This window comes from Taudactylus pleione, unplaced genomic scaffold, assembly GCF_031769625.1.
Source record: "Taudactylus pleione unplaced genomic scaffold, aTauple2 ptg000894l, whole genome shotgun sequence".
In the NCBI taxonomy this organism is placed as follows: Eukaryota; Metazoa; Chordata; class Amphibia; order Anura; family Myobatrachidae; genus Taudactylus; species Taudactylus pleione.
In genome coordinates, this window is record NW_028285295.1 from 126,146 (window position 1) to 153,529 (window position 27,384).

General features: G+C 49.1%; 1 protein-coding gene across 2 annotated transcripts in view; it reads right to left on the bottom strand.

Moving 5' to 3' along the window:
- The window catches only part of TTC8 (tetratricopeptide repeat domain 8), a 55,676-nt gene extending 28,546 nt beyond the window's left edge, over positions 1 to 27,130 (bottom strand). Inside the window, exons 1-7 of one of the 2 annotated variants that reach the window (XM_088459092.1) lie at positions 26,883 to 27,130; positions 12,242 to 12,268; positions 6,053 to 6,173; positions 4,199 to 4,262; positions 3,001 to 3,160; positions 2,836 to 2,925; positions 280 to 324 (exon numbers count right to left, since the gene is read on the bottom strand). In XM_088459092.1, the coding sequence (XP_088315218.1) occupies positions 280 to 324; positions 2,836 to 2,925; positions 3,001 to 3,160; positions 4,199 to 4,262; positions 6,053 to 6,173; positions 12,242 to 12,268; positions 26,883 to 26,996 (621 nt within the window). In that variant the 5' untranslated portion in view covers positions 26,997 to 27,130. The remainder of the gene's footprint in view (positions 1 to 279; positions 325 to 2,835; positions 2,926 to 3,000; positions 3,161 to 4,198; positions 4,263 to 6,052; positions 6,174 to 12,241; positions 12,269 to 26,882) is intronic. The other variant, XM_088459093.1, reaches the window with a different exon arrangement.
- Positions 27,131 to 27,384: the final 254 nt, after the last annotated feature.

The following is a 27,384-nucleotide window of genomic DNA, read 5'->3' on the forward strand; positions in this document are numbered from 1 at the left end:
CAGAGGAAGGTCATTTATTTGGGCAGTTTTGTGGCAGGTACTAAACTCGCCACTTAGTAAATCTGTGCTTTCTATTCTTCTCATGGAGAAATCATTGATTGTCATTCCATGTTCTATATTCCATTCTAAATTGTGGCTTCTCTGTGCTTTTGCGGCGTGTTTGAGTTTAGTAATCCTGGATTTCAAACCCACCGCTTAGTAAATTCTCCCCTAAAGTTTTGTGTAATGTTCAAAATGTCTTAATAATTTCACTTTGATTCCAAGTAATAATATATTTACATTTTTGACGTCATTTTCATGGTGGAAGATATATTCAAACAATGTCTGCAAGAAGAAAATAAGTGCAGATTATGCATAAACAGAATATAATTATATATATCTATATATAGATATATATATGAGAAATATTATCCTGCCTGTAGTTTACACCTGGGGAGAGTAACAATACTTCCCAATATTAGCTGCTCCTCAAAGGACCCCTAACGCACAGAGGGCCTGATTCAGCTTTGGGAATACAGCGAGATCTCGCTCTCAGCTGATCATCTTGGTAACACCGTGCTGTACTGCAGGGGGGCAGATGTAACATGTGCTCAGAGATTAGATTTGGGAATAGAGTAACATAGAGCCAGTAACTGTACATCTTGGTAACACAGTGCTGTACTGCAGGGGGGCAGATGTAACATGTGCTCAGAGATTAGATTTGGGAATAGAGTAAAATAGAGCCAGTAACTGTACATCTTGGTAACAACGTGCTGTACTGCAGGGGGGCAGATGTAACATGAGCACAGAGATTACATTTGGGAATAGACTAAAATAGAGCCAGTAACTGTACATCTTGGTAACAACGTGCTGTACTGCAGGGGGGCAGATGTAACATGAGCACAGAGATTACATTTGGGAATAGACTAAAATAGAGCCAGTAACTGTACATCTTGGTAACAACGTGCTGTACTGCAGGGGGGGCAGATGTAACATGTGCTCAGAGATTAGATTTGGGAATAGAGTAAGACAGAGCCAGTAACTGTAAATCTTGGTAACAGCGTGCTGTACTGCAGGGGGGGCAGATGTAACATGTGCTCAGAGATTAGATTTGGGAATAGAGTAACATAGAGCCAGTAACTGTACATCTTGGTAACACCGTGCTGTACTGCAGGGGGGCAGATGTAACATGAGCACAGAGATTACATTTGGGAATAGACTAAAATAGAGCCAGTAACTGTACATCTTGGTAACACCGTGCTGTACTGCAGGGGGGGCAGATGTAACATGTGCTCAGAGATTAGATTTGGGAATAGAGTAACATAGAGCCAGTAACTGTACATCTTGGTAACACCGTGCTGTACTGCAGGGGGGGCAGATGTAACATGTGCTCAGAGATTAGATTTGGGAATAGAGTAACATAGAGCCAGTAACTGTACATCTTGGTAACACCGTGCTGTACTGCAGGGGGGCAGATGTAACATGAGCACAGAGATTACATTTGGGAATAGACTAAAATAGAGCCAGTAACTGTACATCTTGGTAACAACGTGCTGTACTGCAGGGGGGGCAGATGTAACATGAGCACAGAGATTACATTTGGGAATAGACTAAAATAGAGCCAGTAACTGTACATCTTGGTAACACCGTGCTGTACTGCAGGGGGGCAGATGTAACATGAGCACAGAGATTAGATTTGGGAATAGAGTAACATAGAGCCAGTAACTGTACATCTTGGTAACACCGTGCTGTACTGCAGGGGGGGCAGATGTAACATGTGCACAGAGATTAGATTTGGGAATAGAGTAAGATAGAGCCAGTAACTGTACATCTTGGTAACACCGTGCTGTACTGCAGGGGGGGCAGATGTAACATGAGCACAGAGATTACATTTGGGAATAGAGTAAGATAGAGCCAGTAACTGTACATCTTGGTAACACCGTGCTGTACTGCAGGGGGGCAGATGTAACATGAGCACAGAGATTTCATTTGGGAATAGAGTAAGATAGAGCCAGTAACTGTACATCTTGGTAACACCGTGCTGTACTGCAGGGGGGCAGATGTAACATGAGCACAGAGATTTAGGTTTAGGAGGAGTGTGTCCAAACTGACATCTAAATTGCAGTGTAATAATAAAGCTGTGCAGTATTTCTGGGCTACATGTAAAATCAGACAGTATTTACCCTACATGTAAAAAAAATTATGTATTTACACCCCTTGCATTGCAATATGGTTTGTTCAGGTTCACAGATGAGAGAAGACATCTCACTCTATTCCCAACTCTGAATCAGGTGCAGAGGCCACAGCTTGCCCCCCGTTTGCAGAAAGTGACTCTTTGGGGTATATTTACTAAAGTGAGAGTTTTTAGAAGTTGAGTTGTTGTAAATCCATAATATGGGGACACCCTCCTTACTGCCAGTAATACATTGCTAGTACATGCCACATTTGGCAGATATGTATTATGGGGCTTTGGAGAGCAGAGCGGAGTTGGCTCTGCAGTCAGACAATTGCTCCCTCCTTAGATTGTAACTGCCCAGACATCACTACAAGGGGCGTTAGGGAAGGCCGTCTGGGTGTGCGCGTGTTAGGGAAGGCCGTCTGGGTGTGCGCGTGTTAGGGAAGGCCGCCTGCGCGTGTTAAGGAAGGCCGCCTGCGCGTGTTAGGGAAGGCCGCCTGCGCGTGTTAGGGAAGGCCGCCTGCGCGTGTTAGGGAAGGCCGCCTGCGCGTGTTAGGGAAGGCCGCCTGCGCGTGTTAGGGAACGCTGTGTGTTTTTAGTTCTTTATGTCACTGCATCTATTATTTCTGTCTCTCTTCTTCCCCATGGAATATAAACACTCATACAGAACACTGACTGACCTTTGCCATGTTGGGGCTTTGTGCGTATTTAGACAGATTTAACCTGGACAAATTAATAAAAGGTCCATCTGGACTGGTCAGCATTGAAGCCTAAAAAAGAAAATAATAATAATTACATTCTGAATAATCTGTTTAAAAGCAACACATTAATGCTCAATTCTTTACCGTCCCAAGGCGCACGTAGCGCCCGGAGGCGCTGGTCATAGGACGTGCTGTATTCGCTGTTCTTGGGGTCCTGATTGCCTGTTCCATGGTTCCCGGCCGGCCAGACTGCGTACTGGGTCGCACAAAGCCTGTGATTGGTCTCCCAGACTGGGTGACAGGTCTACAGGGTGCAACAGGGAAGAGAATCATTTCTCAGGACCCAAAACTAAAATGACTGAATGGTGAATGGTGGGTTGTGTCGGGGAGGGGTGTGGAATTATGTTGGGATAGGGCTGTGGCAGGGTGGGTGGTGTCCGGTGGGGATTGTGGGGGTCATTCAGACCCGCTCGCGAGCACAGGACGCTCGCAAGCGGGTCGATGTTACCCCAATGCGCATGCGAACAACGGCGGGAGCTCCGTCGTGCACATGCGCGAGACCCGGACAGCGATAGCCAAGCTGTCGCTCCAGGTCTCGCACCAAAGGGGGCGTACTGTCGATGGTGACTGACAGCACACCCCCTTTGGTGGGCGTGCTGGAGGCGTGGCTGCCAGACGGAGGCGTTCCCATGGGAACGCCTACCGTCTGGGTCCGGCCCCACTGACATCACTAGTGATGTCAGTGGGAGTGATTTTGGCTCTGATAGAGCCAAAATCACTCCAGGGCTTGCGGTCACAGAGACCCTACCGCAGGGTCTCGTCGCAAGCCCGATGGTCTTGACCATTGCGACCATCTTTTTGGCCGCTCGCATATGCTGTGGGTGGTCACCCACAGCTATGCGAGCGGCCAGGAGGCCGCTCCATTTTTAGGTAGGAGGGCCCTGATTCAGAGCGAGCGCTCTGGTCAGAGCGTCCGGCTCTGAATCAGGCCCTATGTCCGGAGGGGAAGGGATTGTGTCGGGCGAGGCGTGTGTGTCAAGAGGGGCTGTGACGGGGAGGGGCTGTGTCCGGGAAGGGGCTGTGTCCGGGAAGGGGCTGTGTCCGGAAAGGGGCTGTGTCCGGGAAGGGTTATTGGAGAAATGTGTCAAACCTTCTAAAGAGTGGGTAAGTGTGGAAATTGCCCTTAGCAACCAATGAGCTTCCAGCTAGCACAAAGTACAGTCTATAGAACGCTAGCTAGAAGCGGATTGGTTGCCATCAGTAACGTCTACATGCATTAGAAGGTTTGATAAATCCCCCTCAATGTCTTTATAGGACAATAGTAAATGCAGGAACGGATTACCTGACTGCTGGACTCGGACCCTCCAATTTCTTGCCCATTGTTTGTTTGAGGGAAGTCCCAGGCCCTGCAGATGTTATAAGTCACTTATTCACTGCAAAAATAATGTAATGCTATTCATTCAGGACACAAGTAGCCGTCATACAGTATTCACTCTTACATATATTATAAATTATAAGTAAATAAAACTGTCATATAACAAACCCCTATCTCCATTTACTATTGGGCCTGCTGGGAACCGACCCAGTCCATGTCAATGATACTCCCCCTGGGCTGTCTGTCCGAGTGATAAGAGGACAGGGTAGTGCGAGGGAACATTTCCAAGGCACCCCGGCGGATCCAGCTAATGGCCCGTCCTCAAAAAGCACAGCAGCATGTTTTATGCAATCTTGAATAATGAGAGTTATGGTAAAACTTACCTTTGTTAACTTTTTCCTTCGAAGTCCATAGGGTCCACAGGGAGAGCATGGGGTGTGTACTGTAGGTGGTGGCTAAGGGCAGGACACCAAACAGTTAAGGCCCCCATACACGGTGCGATTTCACTATGGAAACCCGCCACTGAGTGTTCATTGGCAGAGAGAGGCGAGCCTTCCACCTCTCAGCCAATGAACGGTTCCCACCATTGAAGTCAATGGTGAGAACCGCAAAAAGTAACTTAAGGTTAATTACACAGCTGCACAGAGGGGTCTCACTGATCCCGTCCGTGTTTCTGTGTCAATGACACAGATGCATGTAGCAAGTATCTCCCTGGTTTGTGCATTTGTGTCATATCGCACTCAATCCAATGAATATGCAAATCATTAGATCGTGCGCGATAGATTGGGTGAACATCATGCAGCTTTTGCTGCACATCATTCACTTAAGCTGCCGGTGAGAGTTCAAGGGAGATTGCATACGACATCGGATCGTTTGCAAATCGCACCGTGGATGGGCACCTTTAAGCTTTCAACTCCCAGGATGGAACATCCCTCCCCCCTAAACCCCCAGCCCTTAGCCAAAGACAAATCAGTTTGTTAACAAGCCCAAGGCAGGAGGAGGAGAAGAGAGTAGGAAGACTGGTGCACAGAAGAATCACTCTCACATCAAAGAGACAGGAAACCGGTGACCAGGAACCCAATCCAGAGAAGCCAGGGGCGTCAGGGCGGGCACCCAGTGAATGGGCACATGGGGAGGAAGTGGCCATACTGAGGGCCCTGTGAATGGGCACATGGGGAGGAAGTGGCCATATTGAGGGCCCTGTGAATGGGCACATGGGGAGGAAGTGGCCATATTGAGGGCCCTGTGAATGGGCACATGGGGAGGAAGTGGCCATATTGAGGGCTGTGTGAATGGGCACATGGGGAGGAAGTGGCCATATTGAGGGCACTGTGAATGGGCACATGGAGAGGAAGTGGCCATATTGAGGGCCCTGTGAATGGGCACATGGAGAGGAAGTGGCCATATTGAGGGCCCTGTGAATGGGCACATGGGGAGGAAGTGGCCATATTGAGGGCCCTGTGAATGGTAAATCTCCAGTATTGCATACAGAGCACTGGATATCAGAAGGCAGCAGATGGCATTATGCTACCAGCTATACCTGCCTCTGACGTTTCCCTGTAATAGGACAGCAGTAAGACAGGTGTGTATAGTACAAGATGGTTCCCCATAATCACAGAATTCATTAGTTATAATTATTATCATGAGGGAACACATTGTATTTGGGAATGTTACCAGTATCTGCATTTCGGAGTAATTGGGCTGTAACAGCAGAATTGGGTTGGTAAGGACAGATTTGGATAATGGAGGGTTATTAGCTATAGGTAGATTGGAAAGACGTGTGAGCCAGTCAGTGGTGTTTCCCCTCAGGACAGGACTTACGTGCGACCTGTGCAATAGAACTATCATCTAATGTCATCTCAGCGATTCCCTCCTGATCCACATCAATCTCATCCACGTAAACCATCTCAGTCAGGGCTCGGGTCTTCAGACTCCATGCTGCCTGTCGGGAGATAGGAAGGAACAAGATCTAATCTCTGGTCTATGTTCTGAGCTGGAGGAACATTCATGAGGCCATAGGGGAGTCCCCACACAGATTACCTACTTCTCATCCCCACAGATTATCCAGACACCATCACTCCTCCAACATTCATTGCCCCAGACTCATAGGACACCGATCACCCAGGGCTGTAACTACAGTGGGTGCAAGGAGTGCCATTGCTTTGGGGCCTGAACCCCCAACTTCAGGGCTTAGTTTACTACTATTTCACACTTTATTACCCTTGTACCCACCGCTCCATGGGTGCGGGGAAGAGCCCACGGGCTTCAGACCAAGCATGGGGTGCTCGGGAGAGGGGGAGACCCCTTCTTGGGGGGTCCCCATCTCCCGTGAGATCCCCGGCTTGGGCTGACCGGCTTGGGGTGATAATGCTTTGGCCATGGAGACCCAGTAATAGGGGCTCCTGGCTGTGGAATTACACCCTGGTCGGTTTGGGTCCGGTGCTGGTTTTAAATATATGGGGATCCCTACACATTTTATTTCCCCTATATTTAAAACCAGGACTGGCCCTGCAGCCTGGTGCTGGTTCCTAAATTATGGTGGAACCCTACTAGTTTTGTTCCTCATAATTTTTGGAACCTGGCCTGGCTGACAAGTCCGGGGCTGGTGAAGCTTTTGGGGGGGGGGGGGGGGGGAACCTACGCCATTTTTTAAAATTAATTCAACCGGATTTTTACAGGTACAACACACAAGCAGCTTACACCTCACTGATATGTGCTGGCTGCTTGCTCGGGAGAGTTAGGCAGAGAGAAAACTCTGCAATCTCGGGTGAGTAATCTCCTGCAAAACGTGCTACTCGGGGGAGAAATCTCGTTCTGCCTCAGCATCGGCCAACTCGATTAGGAAAAAAAATCGCCTGTTGGTACAATTGAGAGATAAAAAATGAAAAGAATCACCCGAGTTCCAGCGGGGTACAGCGAGATTAAGCTCATTGAAAATCAGGACAATCTCGATTCTTAGTAAATTTACCCCTTAGAGCATGGGTCTTCAACCTTTGGCCCTCCAGCTGCTATGGAACTACAGATCCCAGGATGCCCTGCCACAGTTTTAGCATGCTGTTATATCAAAATGGTGGCAGGGCATGCTGGGATGTGTAGTTCCACAGCAGCTGGAGGGCCAAAGGTTGAAGACCCCTGCCTTAGAGTGATAGGAAATATGCTACTGAGGCCTCCAGAGGACCAAATCCAATAACACACCATGTAGTGGAACTGAATGACATTTTAGAACTACAGACATATGATGTCCGGAGTGGAACGCGGAAATTACTAGTAGTGACGGAATAAAATGTCTCATGATGACTAAAACCTGAATTGTCCCTTTTGGCTTCGAGGGTATTGCCGTCCTGGATGTGGCTTTGTAGTTACAAATAAGTCAGCATTGTCATTAGAACGTTACAGAATACCGCCTGCGGGGAAAATGCCCAGCGGGGGCCGGGTGTGAAGGCTGGTAACGAGGCAGGACGCTAATTAAAATCTGCTAACAAAATGATGAATGTCCTAGAGGAAAATACCTCCCAGATTGTTCTAGTTCTAGAAACCAGCTATTTCTGCACATAATTAAAAAAAAATAATATAATATTTATTTATATACATACATACATACATACATACATACATACACACACACATATACATACATACACACACAGTATATAAAAAAACAAAACCAAATTATATCTACATTACTCAAATTTGGTGTTTTTGTATATTAAATCTCTGCTTAAACATGGTTATTATATTTATACTATATTCAGTGGTTCCCAACCTTTACTGGATGACAGCGCACTGGAGTACCAGCATTTTTCTCACGGCACCCCTAGGTCACATGTTTCTTATTGAAAAGTTCAGCAAAGACGGTTAAACGAGGCGAATGGAAGTAAATGAAGTGAATTGTGCTGATCCGTCATCCATATGGTCAGTAATGTGGTGCTGGAGAACGGTGTGTTATTATATTATTATATTACTGGCCGTCACCAGCTCTGGTTTTACCCATCACATTACCCATAAGTAATAGGATTTGGTCCTGTGGCACCCCTGCAAGTGCCGTGCAGCTTCAGTTTGGGCACCACTGGCATAATTCATAGAGAAGACTAAAAAAGAATCTGCCCGTCATGAATTTATAGGGTAAAGTTACTAAAGCTTCTAAAACAGACAAGTAGGGGTGTTGCCCATAGCAACCAGACTGTGTATTATTTCTCTATTGCATTCTAGAAAATTATAGACAAAATCTGACTGGTTGCTATAGGCAACACCCCCCCTCGTCTGTTTAATAAACTTTAGTAACTTTACCCACAGTGCTATACAGAAAGGCTGCTATATCTAATCATAAGTCTACCATCCTGCCCTAGTGACCACACACATCCCCTCGCCACACAGGACCCTCCTCTGCTTGGCAGAAGCGGCTGGGGCAGTTCTCCTCAGCCAGTGATGTCATTATTAGGGACGTCATACTGAGACCTTAGTTACAATGTTTTCAGACTTTTACACAATTTCGCTACTTATATCCCATTTGTTTACCAAGCTGGCGGCCGGGCTTCCAGAGCGCTGGCGTACAGTGTTGGCAGTGCGCGGCAGCACAGGTGTCAGCAGTTGGCATGCCAGTGGAATGGTTTCTATTATAATAAATTAAACTATAAGTAACAACTGGAAAACATTTTAAAATAGTGAGAAAATTATTTTGGTGACCCCCTGTTACGATGTAATCCCCCTTCATACATCTATTACAGCCTCAGATATGGGGAGGGGGCATTTTTGTTGCACTGCATGATTTAGCAGGACCCCCTGGCCTTGGTTAGAGGGGAGCCTGGCACAGGGCTGTAAGCTGCTGTTCTCAAAGTGCCAAATAACTGGCTGCAAAGCAGATAAAGCAGCAGCATATTAGGATTATACACTATGTAGACAAAAGTGATTGGACACTTACAGCAAATAGATTAGTGAGATGTTATAGTGAGGTCAGTACTGTGTAGATCACCACGTGCAGTGAGATGTTATAGTGAGGTCAGTACTGTGTAGGTCACCACTTGCAGTGAGATGTTATAGTGAGGTCAGTACTGTGTAGGTCACCACTTGCAGTGAGATGTTATAGTGATGTCAGTACTGTGTAGGTCACCACGTGCAGTGAGATGTTAGTGATGTCAGTACTGTGTAGGTCACCACGTGCAGTGAGATGTTATAGTGAGGTCAGTACTGTGTAGGTCACCACGTGCAGTGAGATGTTATAGTGAGGTCAGTACTGTGTAGGTCACCACGTGCAGTGAGATGTTATAGTGAGGTCAGTACTGTGTAGGTCACCACTTGCAGTGAGATGTTATAGTGAGGTCAGTACTGTGTAGGCCACCATGTGCAGTGAGATGTTAGTGATGTCAGTACTGTGTAGGTCACCACGTGCAGTGAGATGTTATAGTGAGGTCAGTACTGTGTAGGTCACCACGTGCAGTGAGATGTTATAGTGAGGTCAGTACTGTGTAGATCACCACGTGCAGTGAGATGTTATAGTGAGGTCAGTACTGTGTAGGTCACCACTTGCAGTGAGATGTTATAGTGATGTCAGTACTGTGTAGGTCACCACGTGCAGTGAGATGTTAGTGATGTCAGTACTGTGTAGGTCACCACGTGCAGTGAGATGTTATAGTGAGGTCAGTACTGTGTAGGTCACCACGTGCAGTGAGATGTTATAGTGAGGTCAGTACTGTGTAGGTCACCACGTGCAGTGAGATGTTATAGTGAGGTCAGTACTGTGTAGGTCACCACTTGCAGTGAGATGTTATAGTGAGGTCAGTACTGTGTAGGCCACCATGTGCAGTGAGATGTTAGTGATGTCAGTACTGTGTAGGTCACCACGTGCAGTGAGATGTTATAGTGAGGTCAGTACTGTGTAGGTCACCACGTGCAGTGAGATGTTATAGTGAGGTCAGTACTGTGTAGGTCACCACGTGCAGTGAGATGTTATAGTGAGGTCAGTACTGTGTAGGTCACCACTTGCAGTGAGATGTTATAGTGATGTCAGTACTGTGTAGGCCACCATGTGCAGTGAGATGTTAGTGATGTCAGTACTGTGTAGGTCACCACGTGCAGTGAGATGTTATAGTGAGGTCAGTACTGTGTAGGTCACCAGGTGCAGTGAGATGTTAGTGATGTCAGTACTGTGTAGGTCACCACGTGCAGTGAGATGTTATAGTGACGTCAGTACTGTGTAGGTCACCACGTGCAGAGAGATGTTAGTGACGTCTGTACTTCTTAGCAAACTGGCCACAAGTTCCTGGACAACAGCAGGTGGTAAGTTTTACCATTCCGCCTTATGTACAGTCACCAACTGCGACACTGAAGGTAGAGTCGGCCTAGAACGCACCCGTCGCCCTAATTCCTCCCAGAGGCTCTCAGTGGGGTTAATATCTGGAGTCTGAGCTGGTCAGTCCATCCAGGACACCGAATGTTCTGTATCGAATGTCCAGCGTCGCCCTGGTAACATGACAGGTGGCATTGTCGCCCTGATAATTACATTTGTTGTTTCCGTAGCACTACAAGTGCATGGGTCCCCCTACCAAGTGTTCTTGTCAAAACCACCACATTAGTAGCCATCTGGAACCCGCATTTCGCAATTTTGTGCGGAGGTGTCCAATCACTTGTGTTTCCATGGTGTATTACTAAGCAGGTCACACGCACATGTACAGTCATAGTGTATTACTCAGCAGGTCACACGCACATGTACAGTCATAGTATATTACTCAGCAGGTCACACGCACATGTACAGTCATAGTATATTACTCAGCAGGTCACACGCACATGTACAGTCATAGTGTATTACTCAGCAGGTCACACGCACATGTACAGTCATAGTGTATTACTCAGCAGGTCACACGCACATGTACAGTCATAGTGTATTACTCAGCAGGTCACACGCACATGTACAGTCATAGTGTATTACTCAGCAGGTCACACGCACATGTACAGTCATAGTGTATTACTCAGCAGGTAACACGCACATGTACAGTCATCGTATATTACTCAGCAGGTAACATGCACATGTACAGTCATCGTATATTACGCAGCAGGTAACATGTACAGTCATAGTGTATTACTCAGCAGGTAACACGCACATGTACAGTCATCGTATATTACTCAGCAGGTAACACGCACATGTACAGTCATCGTATATTACGCAGCAGGTAACATGTAGAGTCATCTTATATTACTCAGCAGGTAACATGCACATGTACAGTCATCGTATATTACTCAGCAGGTAACATGCACATGTACAGTCATCGTATATTACGCAGCAGGTAACATGTACAGTCATAGTGTATTACTCAGCAGGTAACACGCACATGTACAGTCATCGTATATTACTCAGCAGGTAACACGCACATGTACAGTCATAGTATATTACTCAGCAGGTCACACGCACATGTACAGTCATAGTATATTACTCAGCAGGTAACACGCACATGTACAGTCATAGTATATTACTCAGCAGGTAACACGCACATGTACAGTCATAGTATATTACTCAGCAGGTCACACGCACATGTACAGTCATAGTATATTACTCAGCAGGTCACACGCACATGTACAGTCATAGTATATTACTCAGCAGGTCACACGCACATGTACAGTCATCGTATATTACGCAGCAGGTAACATGTAGAGTCATCTTATATTACTCAGCAGGTAACACGCACATGTACAGTCATCGTATATTACTCAGCAGGTAACACGCACATGTACAGTCATCGTATATTACTCAGCAGGTAACATGCACATGTACAGTCATCGTATATTACGCAGCAGGTAACATGTAGAGTCATCTTATATTACTCAGCAGGTAACACGCACATGTACAGTCATCGTATGTTACTCAGCTGGTCACACGCACATGTACAGTCATCGTATATTACGCAGCAGGTAACATGTAGAGTCATCTTATATTACTCAGCAGGTAACACGCACATGTACAGTCATCGTATGTTACTCAGCAGGTCACACGCACATGTACAGTCATAGTGACATTATTACCTGTGCAAGCTGCTCAGAACTGGTCTCCTTGGAAAGCATTGGAATGAAACGGAAGACACAGAGGATCAGACAGACAGAAGAATAAAAGACAAAAGAACAAACAAAAAACTTCTCCCTCACTTACTGCAGAGCTGTCAGCAGCGGGCGAGCATGCGGGCAGGCATCCGGGCAGGCAGAGAGCGGGCAGGCTGGCGGGAGGTGCATGACCTGTGATCTCACGCCGCCACGTCTAGCAGGTGACGGCCCGGGGGCGCCTGAGCTAAGCGGCAGCCCGGGCCTCAGTACTGTATAATGTGCCCAGCGGCTCCGACCCCCACCACGGCACACTTCACAGCTGCCCGCGGCACACTAGTGTGCTGAGGCACAGCGGTTGAAAACCTCAGAATTAGAGTGGGCACCTTCATTTATTTTGTCCGCAGCATTCTGATGGGTGCCAGCCTGCAGTAGGCCAGGGATCAACACATTTTTGTAAAATCTAGGAGCCCGTGTAATAGTTTAGTAGCCAGAACATCGTCCCTGAACACATATATGCACATTCCCCTCATGCCATCAGAACACCACACAAACCCCTTCAATGGCCATCAGACTATGCCACACAGTAGTGCCCCCAATACACACAGTAGGACAAACATTAGTGCCCCCAATACACAGTAGGCCACACAGTAGTGCCCCCAATACACAGTAGGCCACACAGTAGTGCACCCAATTCATAGTAGGCCACACAGTAGTGCCCCCAATACACAGCAGGCCACACAGTAGTGCCCCCAATTCATAGTAGGCCACACAGTAGTGCCCCCAATACACAGCAGGCCACACAGTAGTGCCCCCAATTCATAGTAGGCCACACAGTAGTGCCCCCAATTCATAGTAGGCCACACAGTAGTGCCCCCAATTCATAGTAGGCCACACAGTGCGCACTAGTCACCATGGCGACCAGTAATGGTGGAGCCCTGCCTCTGGCTTCCTTTGGGGACAGGCTGAAGTGAGGAAAATTATGTGCTGTCACACAGGAGACATCAGTCTCAGAGAACGTTACCCCCTACCCCCCCACACATACACACAACCCCTACCCTTAACCCTCCTCTCCACCCATTTCCCTTATCGCCCTTCACCCCTTACACCCCACACCTTCCCACCCACCTCAGTCATAACCCCCACCACCCCTCCAATTGCCACCACCAAACCATCATACCCCCCCATCCAACTCCACCATCACCATTGAAAGAGTGCGGTTAACGACTATATCTGCACCTCAGAAAATGTTCCATACAGATCACTCCTGTGAGGCACTAGAGGGCGCTCCCTTCCATCACAGGAGCCACCGAGCCCTAGGTTCAAATCACCCATCTGACACCACCCTTAAAAAACGGAAAGAAAGAGGAGACGAACACGTACAACACAGCTGGGGGCAGATCCCGTGTACCAGCTTCCCCATAGTACATATATGGTCTTCCGTGGATTGTAAATAGAGAGGGTTGAGGAACATATATTAAGGCCGGTACAGAGAGGGCACCCTTTTAGGATGGAGTCACTGTGACAAACTTATGCATCGATCAACATAGCCCGATCCTGCCGTCCTGGAACAGTCCTGAGTGTACTTAGCTAGTGGCAATGACAGGAAGGGCGGTGTCATCTTATATATAAAATTAATTGGTCTGTTCACAGAGTTGTAACATTGGATCCCAGAAGATATACTAGGGGGGTTGGGGTTCTGGTTGGACCTCACGGTGGAGCTCGCTGGGGAGAACTGTGACCCAGGGATCCTGTTCTGGGCCTTCCACTGGATGGATTTGGAGGACATCACATAATAAAAAACTTAATAACGTGAAGCTATAAATATAAACCCGGGCTATGCCAGGTGCTTCAGCTAATATATACAGTGCCTTGCAAAACTATTCACCCCCTTGACATTTTACTTTTTTTGTTACATTACAACCTGTAATGTATTATTATTTTTAATCTGAATTTTATGTGATGGATCTGCACAAAATAGTCTAATTTGGTGAAATGAAATGAGAAAAATATATACAGTTAGGTGCATAAATATTGGGACATTGACAGAATTTTCATATTTTGGCCTCTATTCACCACCACAATGGCTTTGAAATGAAACAAACAAGATGTGCTTTAACTGCAGACTTTCAGATTTAATTTGAGGGTAATTACATCCAAATCAGGTGAACGGTGTAGGAATTACCACGGTTTCTATATGTGCCTCCCACTTTTTAAGGGGCCAAAAGTAATGGGACAAACTAAACAATCCTAAATCTAACTTTCACTTTTTAATACTTTGTTGCAAATCCTTTGCAGGCAATTACAGCCTGAAGTCTGGAACGCATAGACATCACCAGACGCTGGGTTTCATCCCTGGTGATGCTCTGCCAGGCCTCTACTGCAAATGTCTTCAGTTCCTGCTTGTTCTTGGGGCATTTTCCCTTCAGTTTTGTCTTCATCAAGTGAAATGCATGCTCAATCGGATTCAGGTCAGGGGATTGACTTGGCCATTGCATAACATTCCACTTTTTAGCCTTAAAAAAACTCTTTGGTTGCTTTTGCAGTATGCTTCGGGTCATTGTCCATCTGCACTGTGAAGCACCGTCCAATGAGTTCTGAAGCATTTGACTGAATATGAGCATATAATATTGCCCGAAACACTTCAGAATTCATTCTGCTGCTTTTGTCAGCAGTCACATCATCAATAAATACAAGGGAACCAGTTCCATTGGCAGACATACATGCCCACGCCATGACACTACAACCACCATGCTTCACTGATGAGGTGTTATGTTTTGGATCATGAGCAGTTCCTTTCCTTCTCCATACTCTTCTCATCACTATGGTACAAGTTGATCTTTGTCTCATCGGTCCATAGGATGTTGTTCCAGAACTGTAATGGCTTTTTTAGATGTTGTTTGGCAAGCTCTAATCTGGTCTTCCTGTTTTTGAGGCTCACCAATGGTTTGCATCTTGTGGTGAACCCTCTATATTCACTCTTGTGAAGTCTTCTCTTGATTGTTGACTTTGACACATATACACCTACCTCCTGGAGAGTGTTCTTGATTTGGCCAACTGTTGTGAAGGGGTTTTTCTTCACCAGGGAAATAATTCTTCTGTCATCCACCAAAGTTGTTTTCCATGGTCTTCCGGGTCTTTTGGTGTTGCTGAGCTCTACGGTGCGCTCTTTCTTTTTAAGAATGTTCCAAACACTTGATTTGGCCACACCTAATGTTTTCGCTATCTCTCTGATGGGTTTGTTTTGATTTTTCAGCCTAATGATGGCTTACTTCACTGACAGTGACAGCTCTTTGGATCTCATATTGAGAGTCGACAGCAACTGATTCCAAATGCAAATGTCACACCTAGAATCAAATCCAGACCTTTTACCTGCTTAATTGATAATATAATAACGAGGGAATAGCTCACACCTGTCCATGAAATAGCTTTTGAGTTGATAGTCCCATTACTTTTGGCCCCTTAAAAAGTATGAGGCACATATAGAAACAGTTGTAATTCCTACACCGTTCACCTGATTTGGATGCAATTGCCCTCAAATTAAATCTGAAAGTCTGCAGTTAAAGCACATCTTGTTTGTTTAATTTCAAAGCCATTGTGGTGGTGAATAGAGGCCAAAATATGAAAGTTCTGTCAATGTCCCAATAGTTATGCACCTGACTGTATAAAAAAGAATCTTTATAAATACAATTCTAAATATTGGCATGTGCATATGCAATCATCCCCTTTGCTATGAAGCCCCTCAACAGTTCTGGTGCAACCAATTACCTTCAGAAGTCACATAATTAGTGAAATTAAGTCCACCTGTGTGACATCTAAGTGTCACATGATCTGTCAGTATAAATACACCTTTCCTGAAAGGCCCCAGAGGTTGCAACACCACTAAGCAAGAGGCATCACACCATGAAGACCAAGGAGCTCTCCAAACAAGTCAGGGACAAAGTTGTTGAGAAGTACAATTCTGGGTTATAAAAAAAAAAAAAATATCCAAATCTTTGATGATTCCCCGGAGAACCATCAAATCCATCATCATCAAATGGAAAGAACATGGTACCACAACAAACCTGCCAAGAGAGGGCCGCCCACCAAAACTCACAGACCGGGCAAGGAGGGCATTAATCAGAGAGGCAGCACAGAGACCAAAGGTAACCCTGAAGAAGCTGCAGAGTTCCACAGCAGAGACCGATGTATCTGTGCATGTGACCACAATAAGCCGTACACTCCATAGAGCTGGGCTTTATGGAAGAGTGGCCAGAAAAAAGCCATTACTTAGTGATAAAAATAACTAGACACGATTTGAGTTTGTCAAAAGGCATGTTGGCGACTCCCCAAATGTATGGAGGAAGGTGCTCTGGTCAGATGAGACTAAAATTTAACCTTTCGGCCACCAAGGAAAATGCTATGTCTGGCGCAAACCCAACACATCACATCACCCCAAGAACACCATCCCCACAGTGACACATGGTGGTGGCAGTATCATGCTGTGGTGATGTTTTTCAGCAGCAGGGACTGGGAAACTGATTCGAGTCGAGGGAAAGATGGATGGTGCTAAATACAGGGATATTCTTGAGCAAAACCGGTTTCAGTCTGCCTGTGATTTGAACAGGGATACGCTGCAAAGGTGCTTATAACCTCAAGATCACTCTATCAGACCATATCCCTGTTTTAGTCTCTTTTGTATTGGAGACAGGCAATCTCCAATTCTGCAAATTGGCAGCTACATCCCCTGAGCTATATTCATTACAGGTCCCCACCAGGGTTAATTTGGGACTGGGACTGAGGATCACCTTCCAGCAGGACAATGACCTGAAGCATACACTAAAGCAACACTCGAGTGGTGTAAGGGGAAACATTTAAATGTGTTGGAATGGCCTAGTCAAAGCCCAGATCTGAATCAACTGAGAATCTGTGGTCAGACTTGAAGATTGCTGTTCACAAGCGGAAACCATCCAACATGAAGGAGCTGGAGCAGTTTTGCATCAAGGAATGGGCAAAAATCCCAGGGGCAAGATGTGGCAAGCTCATAGAGACTTATCCAAAGCGACTTACAGCTGTAATTGCCACAAAAGATGGATAAACAAAGTACTGACTTGAGGGGGATGAATAGTTATGCATGCTGACATTTTCTATTATATTGTCCTAAATGTTATTTGATTCACAATACAGGTTGAGTCTCCCATATCCAAAATGCTTGGGACCAAGGGTATTTTGGATATCGGAATATTCCGTATTTTGGAATATGTACATACCATATTGAAATGTCTTAGGAATAGGGCCCAAATCTAAACACAGAATGCATTTATGTTCTATATACATCTTATACACACAGCCTGATGGTAATTTTAAACAATATTTTCAGTAATTTTGTGGCTCCAACAAAGTTTGTGTACATACATGAAATTCATTTATGTGCCTTATACACCTTATACACACAGCCTATAGGTCATTGTATACTTTATTTTTTAATAATTTTGTGCCTTAAACAAAGTTTGTGTACATTGAACCATCAAAAAATCAAAGGTTTCACTATCTCAGTCATGCTAAAAATATTCCGTATTTCGGAATATTCCGTATTTTGGAATATTTGGATATGGGAGACTCAACTTGTATAATAGAAAACCACAACGTCACACCTGTAGGCATGTTCTGTGAATGAAGTGATGCACACCGTCACACAATCCATTGTAATTCCAGGTTATGAGGCAACAAAACATGAAAAATGCAAAGGGGGTGAATACTTTTGCAAGGCACTGTAAATATCATTTAGGGCTGATACAGAGCCAATACTATGCCAGGAAGCTAAAGCATGATCACTCATTATGGACAGAAGCCTTATGGCCGGAGAGACGGTACGGGGGTGTGAAGAGGAGTCTCACGCTGGCAAAGCGTCATTTTATTATCCAGACCAATAAATATGTGCGTATGCCCCTCTTCTGTTACAGAGCAACTTCCCGCTAAACATGCGCATACGCTGTCTGTACAGATCCAAACGCATCCCGAGGCGCGTACGGCTCTGCATATAGGCGGAATTATACATGGAGTAACATGGGCCCCTCACGCACAATGACAGCAGCCCTGACCTTACTCAGACATTACTAACCTCATCACACGCAGCGAGTCCACAGGCTACATATGTACACCAGCGTTTCTCTGACCACTTCCCGCAAACGCTGACGTCCCTTCATCTGCGATGGCTTTGTATCTGCGTAGGTGATCGCAGTGTGATGTATATGCGCACATATAGCTACCTGCCCTAATGCATGTAACACGCCAGGCTTTCACTGTCACAGACAGAGCATTGTATATACAGTGCATCCAGGGGCGCACGGGGGGGGGGGGGGGGGGCAGGATCTAATAACCTGGGTTCTCCGCCACCCCAACCCCCTTATTTGTCAAAGGCAGAGACCTGTGTCTCCCCACCCCATCCCCCTTATTTATCAGAGGCAGAGACCTGTGTCTCCCCACCCCACCCCCCTTATTTGTCAGAGGCAGAGACCTGTGTCTCCCCAGCACTCGCTGCTGTGTGCAGGGCAGGGGTTAGTCCAGGGAGGCTGCTGTCACTGATCAGCAATCCAATCTGGCTGTGCAGGGGAGGGGGGGGGGGGCTATCACATGTGCCCCTGGCTGCGGTATTTTTCTACTTTTATAAGATGTGGCCACGCCTCTTTACATTAGGCCACACCCCCGGAACAGCTCTCACTGGCCCTGGGTGCACCATGGGATGTCTACAGCTCCAACACGCTATATGCATACACATACAGTATGCTAGGAGTCTTCTGATCATCGTATTAGTACATAATCTGATTACTCCCTTTCCCCTCCCCCACTGTATGGAATAAAGCTTCCTGTGGGCACATTATCATGTATAAACTCTGCCACTATACCGGCCAGTCTATTAGACACAAAAGTAGTCTTATGATAATCATATTTATATATTATTCATAGCTAATATATACAATTTACTATAATACATTACATACATAAAACAAGGGGTGTCGGGTAGTTTCACCTTTTACATCAACTTTTAAAAACAGTTTTTCACACCAAATACATGATAGGACTACTAACAGGATCATCGCTGATATTACTGAGTAACGGGTACATTATATTATCGGTTATTTATATACGGCTCACATTCTCCAGTGCGTTACAGAGAAGGCCCTAGTGGAGGGTATAACTTATATTCCCTAGGACGCTTACACACACGCAAGGGTTACATTTATTTTATTATTTTTTGCCCAATCTGTTTTTTATTGAAAACAGATTCAGTAACAGACACTGAAAAATGCATATACAGTATATCACCACAGTAATCAGTCAGCAAAATAAGATGTGTACAAAAAGAAAAGGAAAAATAAGAAATAAAGAAGAAACAAGAAATAAAGAGAAATGACACAGTAACTATTATTCAGTTTGGCTCAAATCTACATAAAACAACAATACAAAATACGTCAAATAAAGGATAAGAAAAGAAAAAGGAGGAGGGAGGGGGGGTAAGCAAGGGTTCAATTTTATGTCATATTAGTGGGGGAGGAAATCAGAACACCCATAGGAAACCAACGCATACAAGGGAGAACACACAAACTCCACCCAGAAAGACGATCAGCTCAGAGGCTTCATTAGTGAGTATATTATTAGTTGGGGAGAGGTAATGTCCCCATTACATGAGGCAGCAGCTCTTTAACTGTGTTTTGCGACACCTTAGTGTGTCATGTGCTCCCTGGTGTGTCACGTACAATGACAGTGGGCTGAAAGAAAAAAAAAAAAAGGCCTGGACCCGCAGGATGCACTCCAGCCAATCAGCAGAGAAAGGGGAGGAGAGTTTTTTGGCTCTTCCCCCTGCTCCAAGAGGTTCTCTGGCCTATCAGCAGAGAAAAGGGAGGAGAGTACACTCTCCTGCCACAGCAAGCACTCTGGCCAATCAGCAGACAAAGGAAAGGAGAATGCCTGTGCTCCAACGGAGCCTCTGGCCAATCAGCAGAGAAAGGGGAGGAGTGTGCTTTCCCAAACCCCCCTGCTCCAGGAGTCTCTCTGGCCAATCAGAAAGGGGAGGAGAATGTTTTTTTTCCCATAGATGTCACTCTTTAGTGTGTCATGACAGAAAAGAAAAAAAGTTTAGGGGTACTGCGCAGGAGTCACGCACACACACACAGAGCAGGGGTACTGCGCAGGAGTCACGCACACACACACAGAGCAGGGCTACTGCGCAGGAGTCACGCACACACACACAGAGCAGGGCTACTGCGCAGGAGTCACGCACACACACACAGAGCAGGGCTACTGCGCAGGAGTCACGCACACACACACAGAGCAGGGCTACTGCGCAGGAGTCACGCACACACACACAGAGCAGGGCTACTGCGCAGGAGTCACGCACACACACACAGAGCAGGGCTACTGCGCAGGAGTCACGCACACACACACAGAGCAGGGCTACTGCGCAGGAGTCACGCACACACACACAGAGCAGGGCTACTGCGCAGGAGTCACGCACACACACACAGAGCAGGGCTACTGCGCAGGAGTCACGCACACACACACAGAGCAGGGCTACTGCGCAGGAGTCACGCACACACACACAGAGCAGGGCTACTGCGCAGGAGTCACGCACACACACACAGAGCAGGGCTACTGCGCAGGAGTCACGCACACACACACAGAGCAGGGCTACTGCGCAGGAGTCACGCACACACACACAGAGCAGGGCTACTGCGCAGGAGTCACGCACACACACACAGAGCAGGGCTACTGCGCAGGGGTCGCACACACACACAGAGCAGGGCTACTGCGCAGGGGTCGCACACACACACAGAGCAGGGCTACTGCGCAGGGGTCGCACACACACAGAGCAGGGCTACTGCGCAGGAGTCGCACACACACAGAGCAGGGCTACTGCGCAGGAGTCGCACACACACAGAGCAGGGCTACTGCGCAGGAGTCGCACACACACAGAGCAGGGCTACTGCGCAGGAGTCGCACACACACAGAGCAGGGCTACTGCGCAGGAGTCGCACACACACAGAGCAGGGCTACTGCGCAGGAGTCGCACACACACAGAGCAGGGCTACTGCGCAGGAGTCGCACACACACAGAGCAGGGCTACTGCGCAGGAGTCGCACACACACAGAGCAGGGCTACTGCGCAGGAGTCGCACACACACAGAGCAGGGCTACTGTGCAGGAGTCGCACACACACAGAGCAGGGCTACTGTGCAGGAGTCGCACACACACAGAGCAGGGCTACTGTGCAGGAGTCGCACACACACAGAGCAGGGCTACTGTGCAGGAGTCGCACACACACAGAGCAGGGCTACTGTGCAGGAGTCGCACACACACAGAGCAGGGCTACTGTGCAGGAGTCGCACACACACAGAGCAGGGCTACTGTGCAGGAGTCGCACACACACAGAGCAGGGCTACTGTGCAGGAGTCGCACACACACAGAGCAGGGCTACTGTGCAGGAGTCGCACACACACAGAGCAGGGCTACTGTGCAGGAGTCGCACACACACAGAGCAGGGCTACTGTGCAGGAGTCGCACACACACAGAGCAGGGCTACTGTGCAGGAGTCGCACACACACAGAGCAGGGCTACTGTGCAGGAGTCGCACACACACAGAGCAGGGCTACTGTGCAGGAGTCGCACACACACAGAGCAGGGCTACTGTGCAGGAGTCGCACACACACAGAGCAGGGCTACTGTGCAGGAGTCGCACACACACAGAGCAGGGCTACTGTGCAGGAGTCGCACACACACAGAGCAGGGCTACTGTGCAGGAGTCGCACACACACAGAGCAGGGCTACTGTGCAGGAGTCGCACACACACAGAGCAGGGCTACTGTGCAGGAGTCGCACACACACAGAGCAGGGCTACTGTGCAGGAGTCGCACACACACAGAGCAGGGCTACTGTGCAGGAGTCGCACACACACAGAGCAGGGCTACTGTGCAGGAGTCGCACACACACAGAGCAGGGCTACTGTGCAGGAGTCGCACACACACAGAGCAGGGCTACTGTGCAGGAGTCGCACACACACAGAGCAGGGCTACTGTGCAGGAGTCGCACACACACAGAGCAGGGCTACTGTGCAGGAGTCGCACACACACAGAGCAGGGCTACTGTGCAGGAGTCGCACACACACAGAGCAGGGCTACTGTGCAGGAGTCGCACACACACAGAGCAGGGCTACTGTGCAGGAGTCGCACACACACAGAGCAGGGCTACTGTGCAGGAGTCGCACACACACAGAGCAGGGCTACTGTGCAGGAGTCGCACACACACAGAGCAGGGCTACTGTGCAGGAGTCGCACACACACAGAGCAGGGCTACTGTGCAGGAGTCGCACACACACAGAGCAGGGCTACTGTGCAGGAGTCGCACACACACAGAGCAGGGCTACTGTGCAGGAGTCGCACACACACAGAGCAGGGCTACTGTGCAGGAGTCGCACACACACAGAGCAGGGCTACTGTGCAGGAGTCGCACACACACAGAGCAGGGCTACTGTGCAGGAGTCGCACACACACAGAGCAGGGCTACTGTGCAGGAGTCGCACACACACAGAGCAGGGCTACTGTGCAGGAGTCGCACACACACAGAGCAGGGCTACTGTGCAGGAGTCGCACACACACAGAGCAGGGCTACTGTGCAGGAGTCGCACACACACAGAGCAGGGCTACTGTGCAGGAGTCGCACACACACAGAGCAGGGCTACTGTGCAGGAGTCGCACACACACAGAGCAGGGCTACTGTGCAGGAGTCGCACACACACAGAGCAGGGCTACTGTGCAGGAGTCGCACACACACAGAGCAGGGCTACTGTGCAGGAGTCGCACACACACAGAGCAGGGCTACTGTGCAGGAGTCGCACACACACAGAGCAGGGCTACTGTGCAGGAGTCGCACACACACAGAGCAGGGCTACTGTGCAGGAGTCGCACACACACAGAGCAGGGCTACTGTGCAGGAGTCGCACACACACAGAGCAGGGCTACTGTGCAGGAGTCGCACACACACAGAGCAGGGCTACTGTGCAGGAGTCGCACACACACAGAGCAGGGCTACTGTGCAGGAGTCGCACACACACAGAGCAGGGCTACTGTGCAGGAGTCGCACACACACAGAGCAGGGCTACTGTGCAGGAGTCGCACACACACAGAGCAGGGCTACTGTGCAGGAGTCGCACACACACAGAGCAGGGCTACTGTGCAGGAGTCGCACACACACAGAGCAGGGCTACTGTGCAGGAGTCGCACACACACAGAGCAGGGCTACTGTGCAGGAGTCGCACACACACAGAGCAGGGCTACTGTGCAGGAGTCGCACACACACAGAGCAGGGCTACTGTGCAGGAGTCGCACACACAGAGCAGGGCTACTGTGCAGGAGTCGCACACACAGAGCAGGGCTACTGTGCAGGAGTCGCACACACAGAGCAGGGCTACTGTGCAGGAGTCGCACACACAGAGCAGGGCTACTGTGCAGGAGTCGCACACACAGAGCAGGGCTACTGTGCAGGAGTCGCACACACAGAGCAGGGCTACTGTGCAGGAGTCGCACACACAGAGCTGGGCTACTGTGCAGGAGTCGCACACACAGAGCTGGGCTACTGTGCAGGAGTCGCACACACAGAGCTGGGCTACTGTGCAGGAGTCGCACACACAGAGCTGGGCTACTGTGCAGGAGTCGCACACACAGAGCTGGGCTACTGTGCAGGAGTCGCACACACAGAGCAGGGCTACTGTGCAGGAGTCGCACACACAGAGCAGGGCTACTGTGCAGGAGTCGCACACACAGAGCAGGGCTACTGTGCAGGAGTCGCACACACAGAGCAGGGCTACTGTGCAGGAGTCGCACACACAGAGCAGGGGTAATTTGGCATGTCACACACACACACACACACACACAGAGCAGGGGTACTGTGCAGGAGTCACACACACACACAGAGCAGGGGTACTGTGCAGGAGTCACACACACACACACACACAGAGCAGGGGTACTGTGCAGGATCACACACACACACACACACACACACACACACACACACACACACACACACACACAGAGCAGGGGTACTGTGCAGGATCACACACAGAGCAGGGGTACTGTGCAGCAGTCACACACACACACACACACACAGAGCAGGGGTACTGTGCAGCAGTCACACACACACAGAGCAGGGGTACTGTGCAGGAGTCACACACACACAGAGAAGGGGTACTGTGCAGCAGACACACACACAGAGCAGGGGTACTGTGCAGGAGTCACACACACACACACAGAGCAGGGGTACTGTGCAGGAGTCACACACAGAGCAAGGGTACTGTGCAGGAGTCACACACACACACACAGAGCAGGGGTACTGCACAGGAGTCACACCCACACACAGAGCAGGGGTACTGTGCGGGAGTCACACACACACACACAGAGCAGGGGTACTGCGCGGGAGTCACACACACACACACATACACACACACACAGAGCAGGAGTACTGCGCAGGAGTCACACACACACACACACAGAGCAGGAGTACAGCGCGGGAGTCACACACAGAGCAGGGGTACTGCGCAGGAGTCACACACACACACACACACACACAGAGCAGGGGTACTGCGCAGGAGTCACACACACACACAGAACAGGGGTACTGTGCAGGAGTCGCACACACACAGAACAGGGGTACTGTGCAGGAGTCGCACACACACAGAGCAGGGATACTGTGCAGGAGACGCACACACACAGAGCAGTGGTACTGTGCAGGAGACACACACATACAGAGCAGTAGTACTGTGCAAGATTCACACACACACACAGAGCAGTGGTACTGTGCAGGAGTCACACACACACACACACACAGAGCAGTGATACTGTGCAGGAGTCACACATACACACACAGAGCAGTAGTACTGTGCAGGAGTCACACACACACACAGAGCAGGGGTACTGTGCAGGGGTCACACACACACACAGAGCAGGGGTACTGTGCAGGGGTCACACACACACACAGAGCAGGGGTCACACACACACAGAGCAGGGGTACTGTGCAGGAGTCGCACACACACAGAACAGGGGTACTGTGCAGGAGTCGCACACACACAGAACAGGGGTACTGTGCAGGAGTCGCACACACACGGAACAGGGGTACTGTGCAGGAATCACACACACACACAGAGCAGGGGTACTGTGCAGGAGTCACACACACACACAGAGCAGGGGTACTGTGCAGGAGTCACACACACACAGAGAAGGGGTACTGTGCAGCAGACACACACACAGAGCAGGGGTACTGTGCAGCAGACACACACACACACACACACACACAGAGCAGGGGTACTGTGCAGGAGTCACACACAGAGCAAGGGTACTGTGCAGGAGTCACACACACACACACACAGAGCAGGGGTACTGCACAAGAGTCACACCCACACACAGAGCAGGGGTACTGCGCGGGAGTCACACACACACACACACACACAGAGCAGGGGTACTGCGCGGGAGTCACACACACACAGAGCAGGAGTACTGCGCGGGAGTCACACACACACACACAGAGCAGGAGTACTGCGCGGGAGTCACACACACACACACACACAGAGCAGGGGTACTGCGCAGGAGTCACACACACACACAGAACAGGGGTACTGTGCAGGAGTCGCACACACACAGAGCAGGGGTACTGTGCAGGAGTCGCACACACACAGAGCAGGGGTACTGTGCAGGAGTCGCACACACACAGAGCAGGGGTACTGTGCAGGAGACGCACACACACAGAGCAGTGGTACTGTGCAGGAGACACACACATACAGAGCAGTAGTACTGTGCAAGATTCACACACAGAGCAGTGGTACTGTGCAGGAGTCACACACACATACACACACACACACACACAGAGCAGTGATACTGTGCAGGAGTCACACATACACACACAGAGCAGGGGTACTGTGCAGGGGTCACACACACACACAGAGCAGGGGTACTGTGCAGGGGTCACACACACACACACACAGAGCAGGGGTCACACACACACAGAGCAGGGGTACTGTGCAGGAGTCGCACACACACAGAACAGGGGTACTGTGCAGGAGTCGCACACACACAGAACAGGGGTACTGTGCAGGAGTCGCACACACACAGAACAGGGGTACTGTGCAGGAGTCGCACACACACAGAACAGGGGTACTGTGCAGGAGTCGCACACACACAGAACAGGGGTACTGTGCAGGAGTCGCACACACACAGAACAGGGGTACTGTGCAGGAGTCGCACACACACAGAGCAGGGATACTGTGCAGGAGACACACACACACAGAGCAGTGGTACTGTGCAGGAGACACACACACACACACAGAGCAGTGGTACTGTGCAGGAGTCACACATACACACACACACAGAGCAGTAGTACTGTGCAGGAGTCACACACACACACACACACACACACAGAGCAGTAGTACTGTGCAGGAGTCACACACACACACACAGAGCAGGGGTACTGTGCAGGGGTCACACACACACAGAGCAGGGGTCACACACACACACAGAGCAGGGGTACTGTGCAGGAGTCACACACACAGAACAGGGGTAATTTGGCAGGTTACACACAGGATAATGAGGATTAGCACAGCCCCGTGTTACCTGGTCACAGGGCTCCTTCTCCAGGATCCGGCTACAGACCTGGGAGCACAGCTCGAACTTCCTGCGGCGAAAGTAACTCCAAGCCTGGAGCAGGGGCTCCATGTCCAGCCCCATCTCGCCGGAGCGCAGGCAGCAGGAGAGGCCGGGGCTCAGCAGAGGAACAGGCCGCGTCTCCCTGGTAACAGCTCAGGCGTCATATCGCGTAGCAACCGCGGGGTCCTCCGGCAGAGCCGGGCTGTCCTGGCCAGTGCCTGATGGGCCTGCTGCACCTCATATAATGACTAGGACAGGCCCAGACCGCCCCCCAGCTCCCCCAGCTGCATGGGAAGGGTACATACTGCAATGTTCTGGGCATTCTGGTACTTGTAGTTCCTCGTTACCTGGTGAGCCACATGTACAGCTCTGACAGCTCCTCATCCAGGGCTCTATTATCATATCAGTCTTGTGCCCCAATAATCTCCTGTATCACAGCAAGGAGCACACCACCATCCCCATCCTGTAT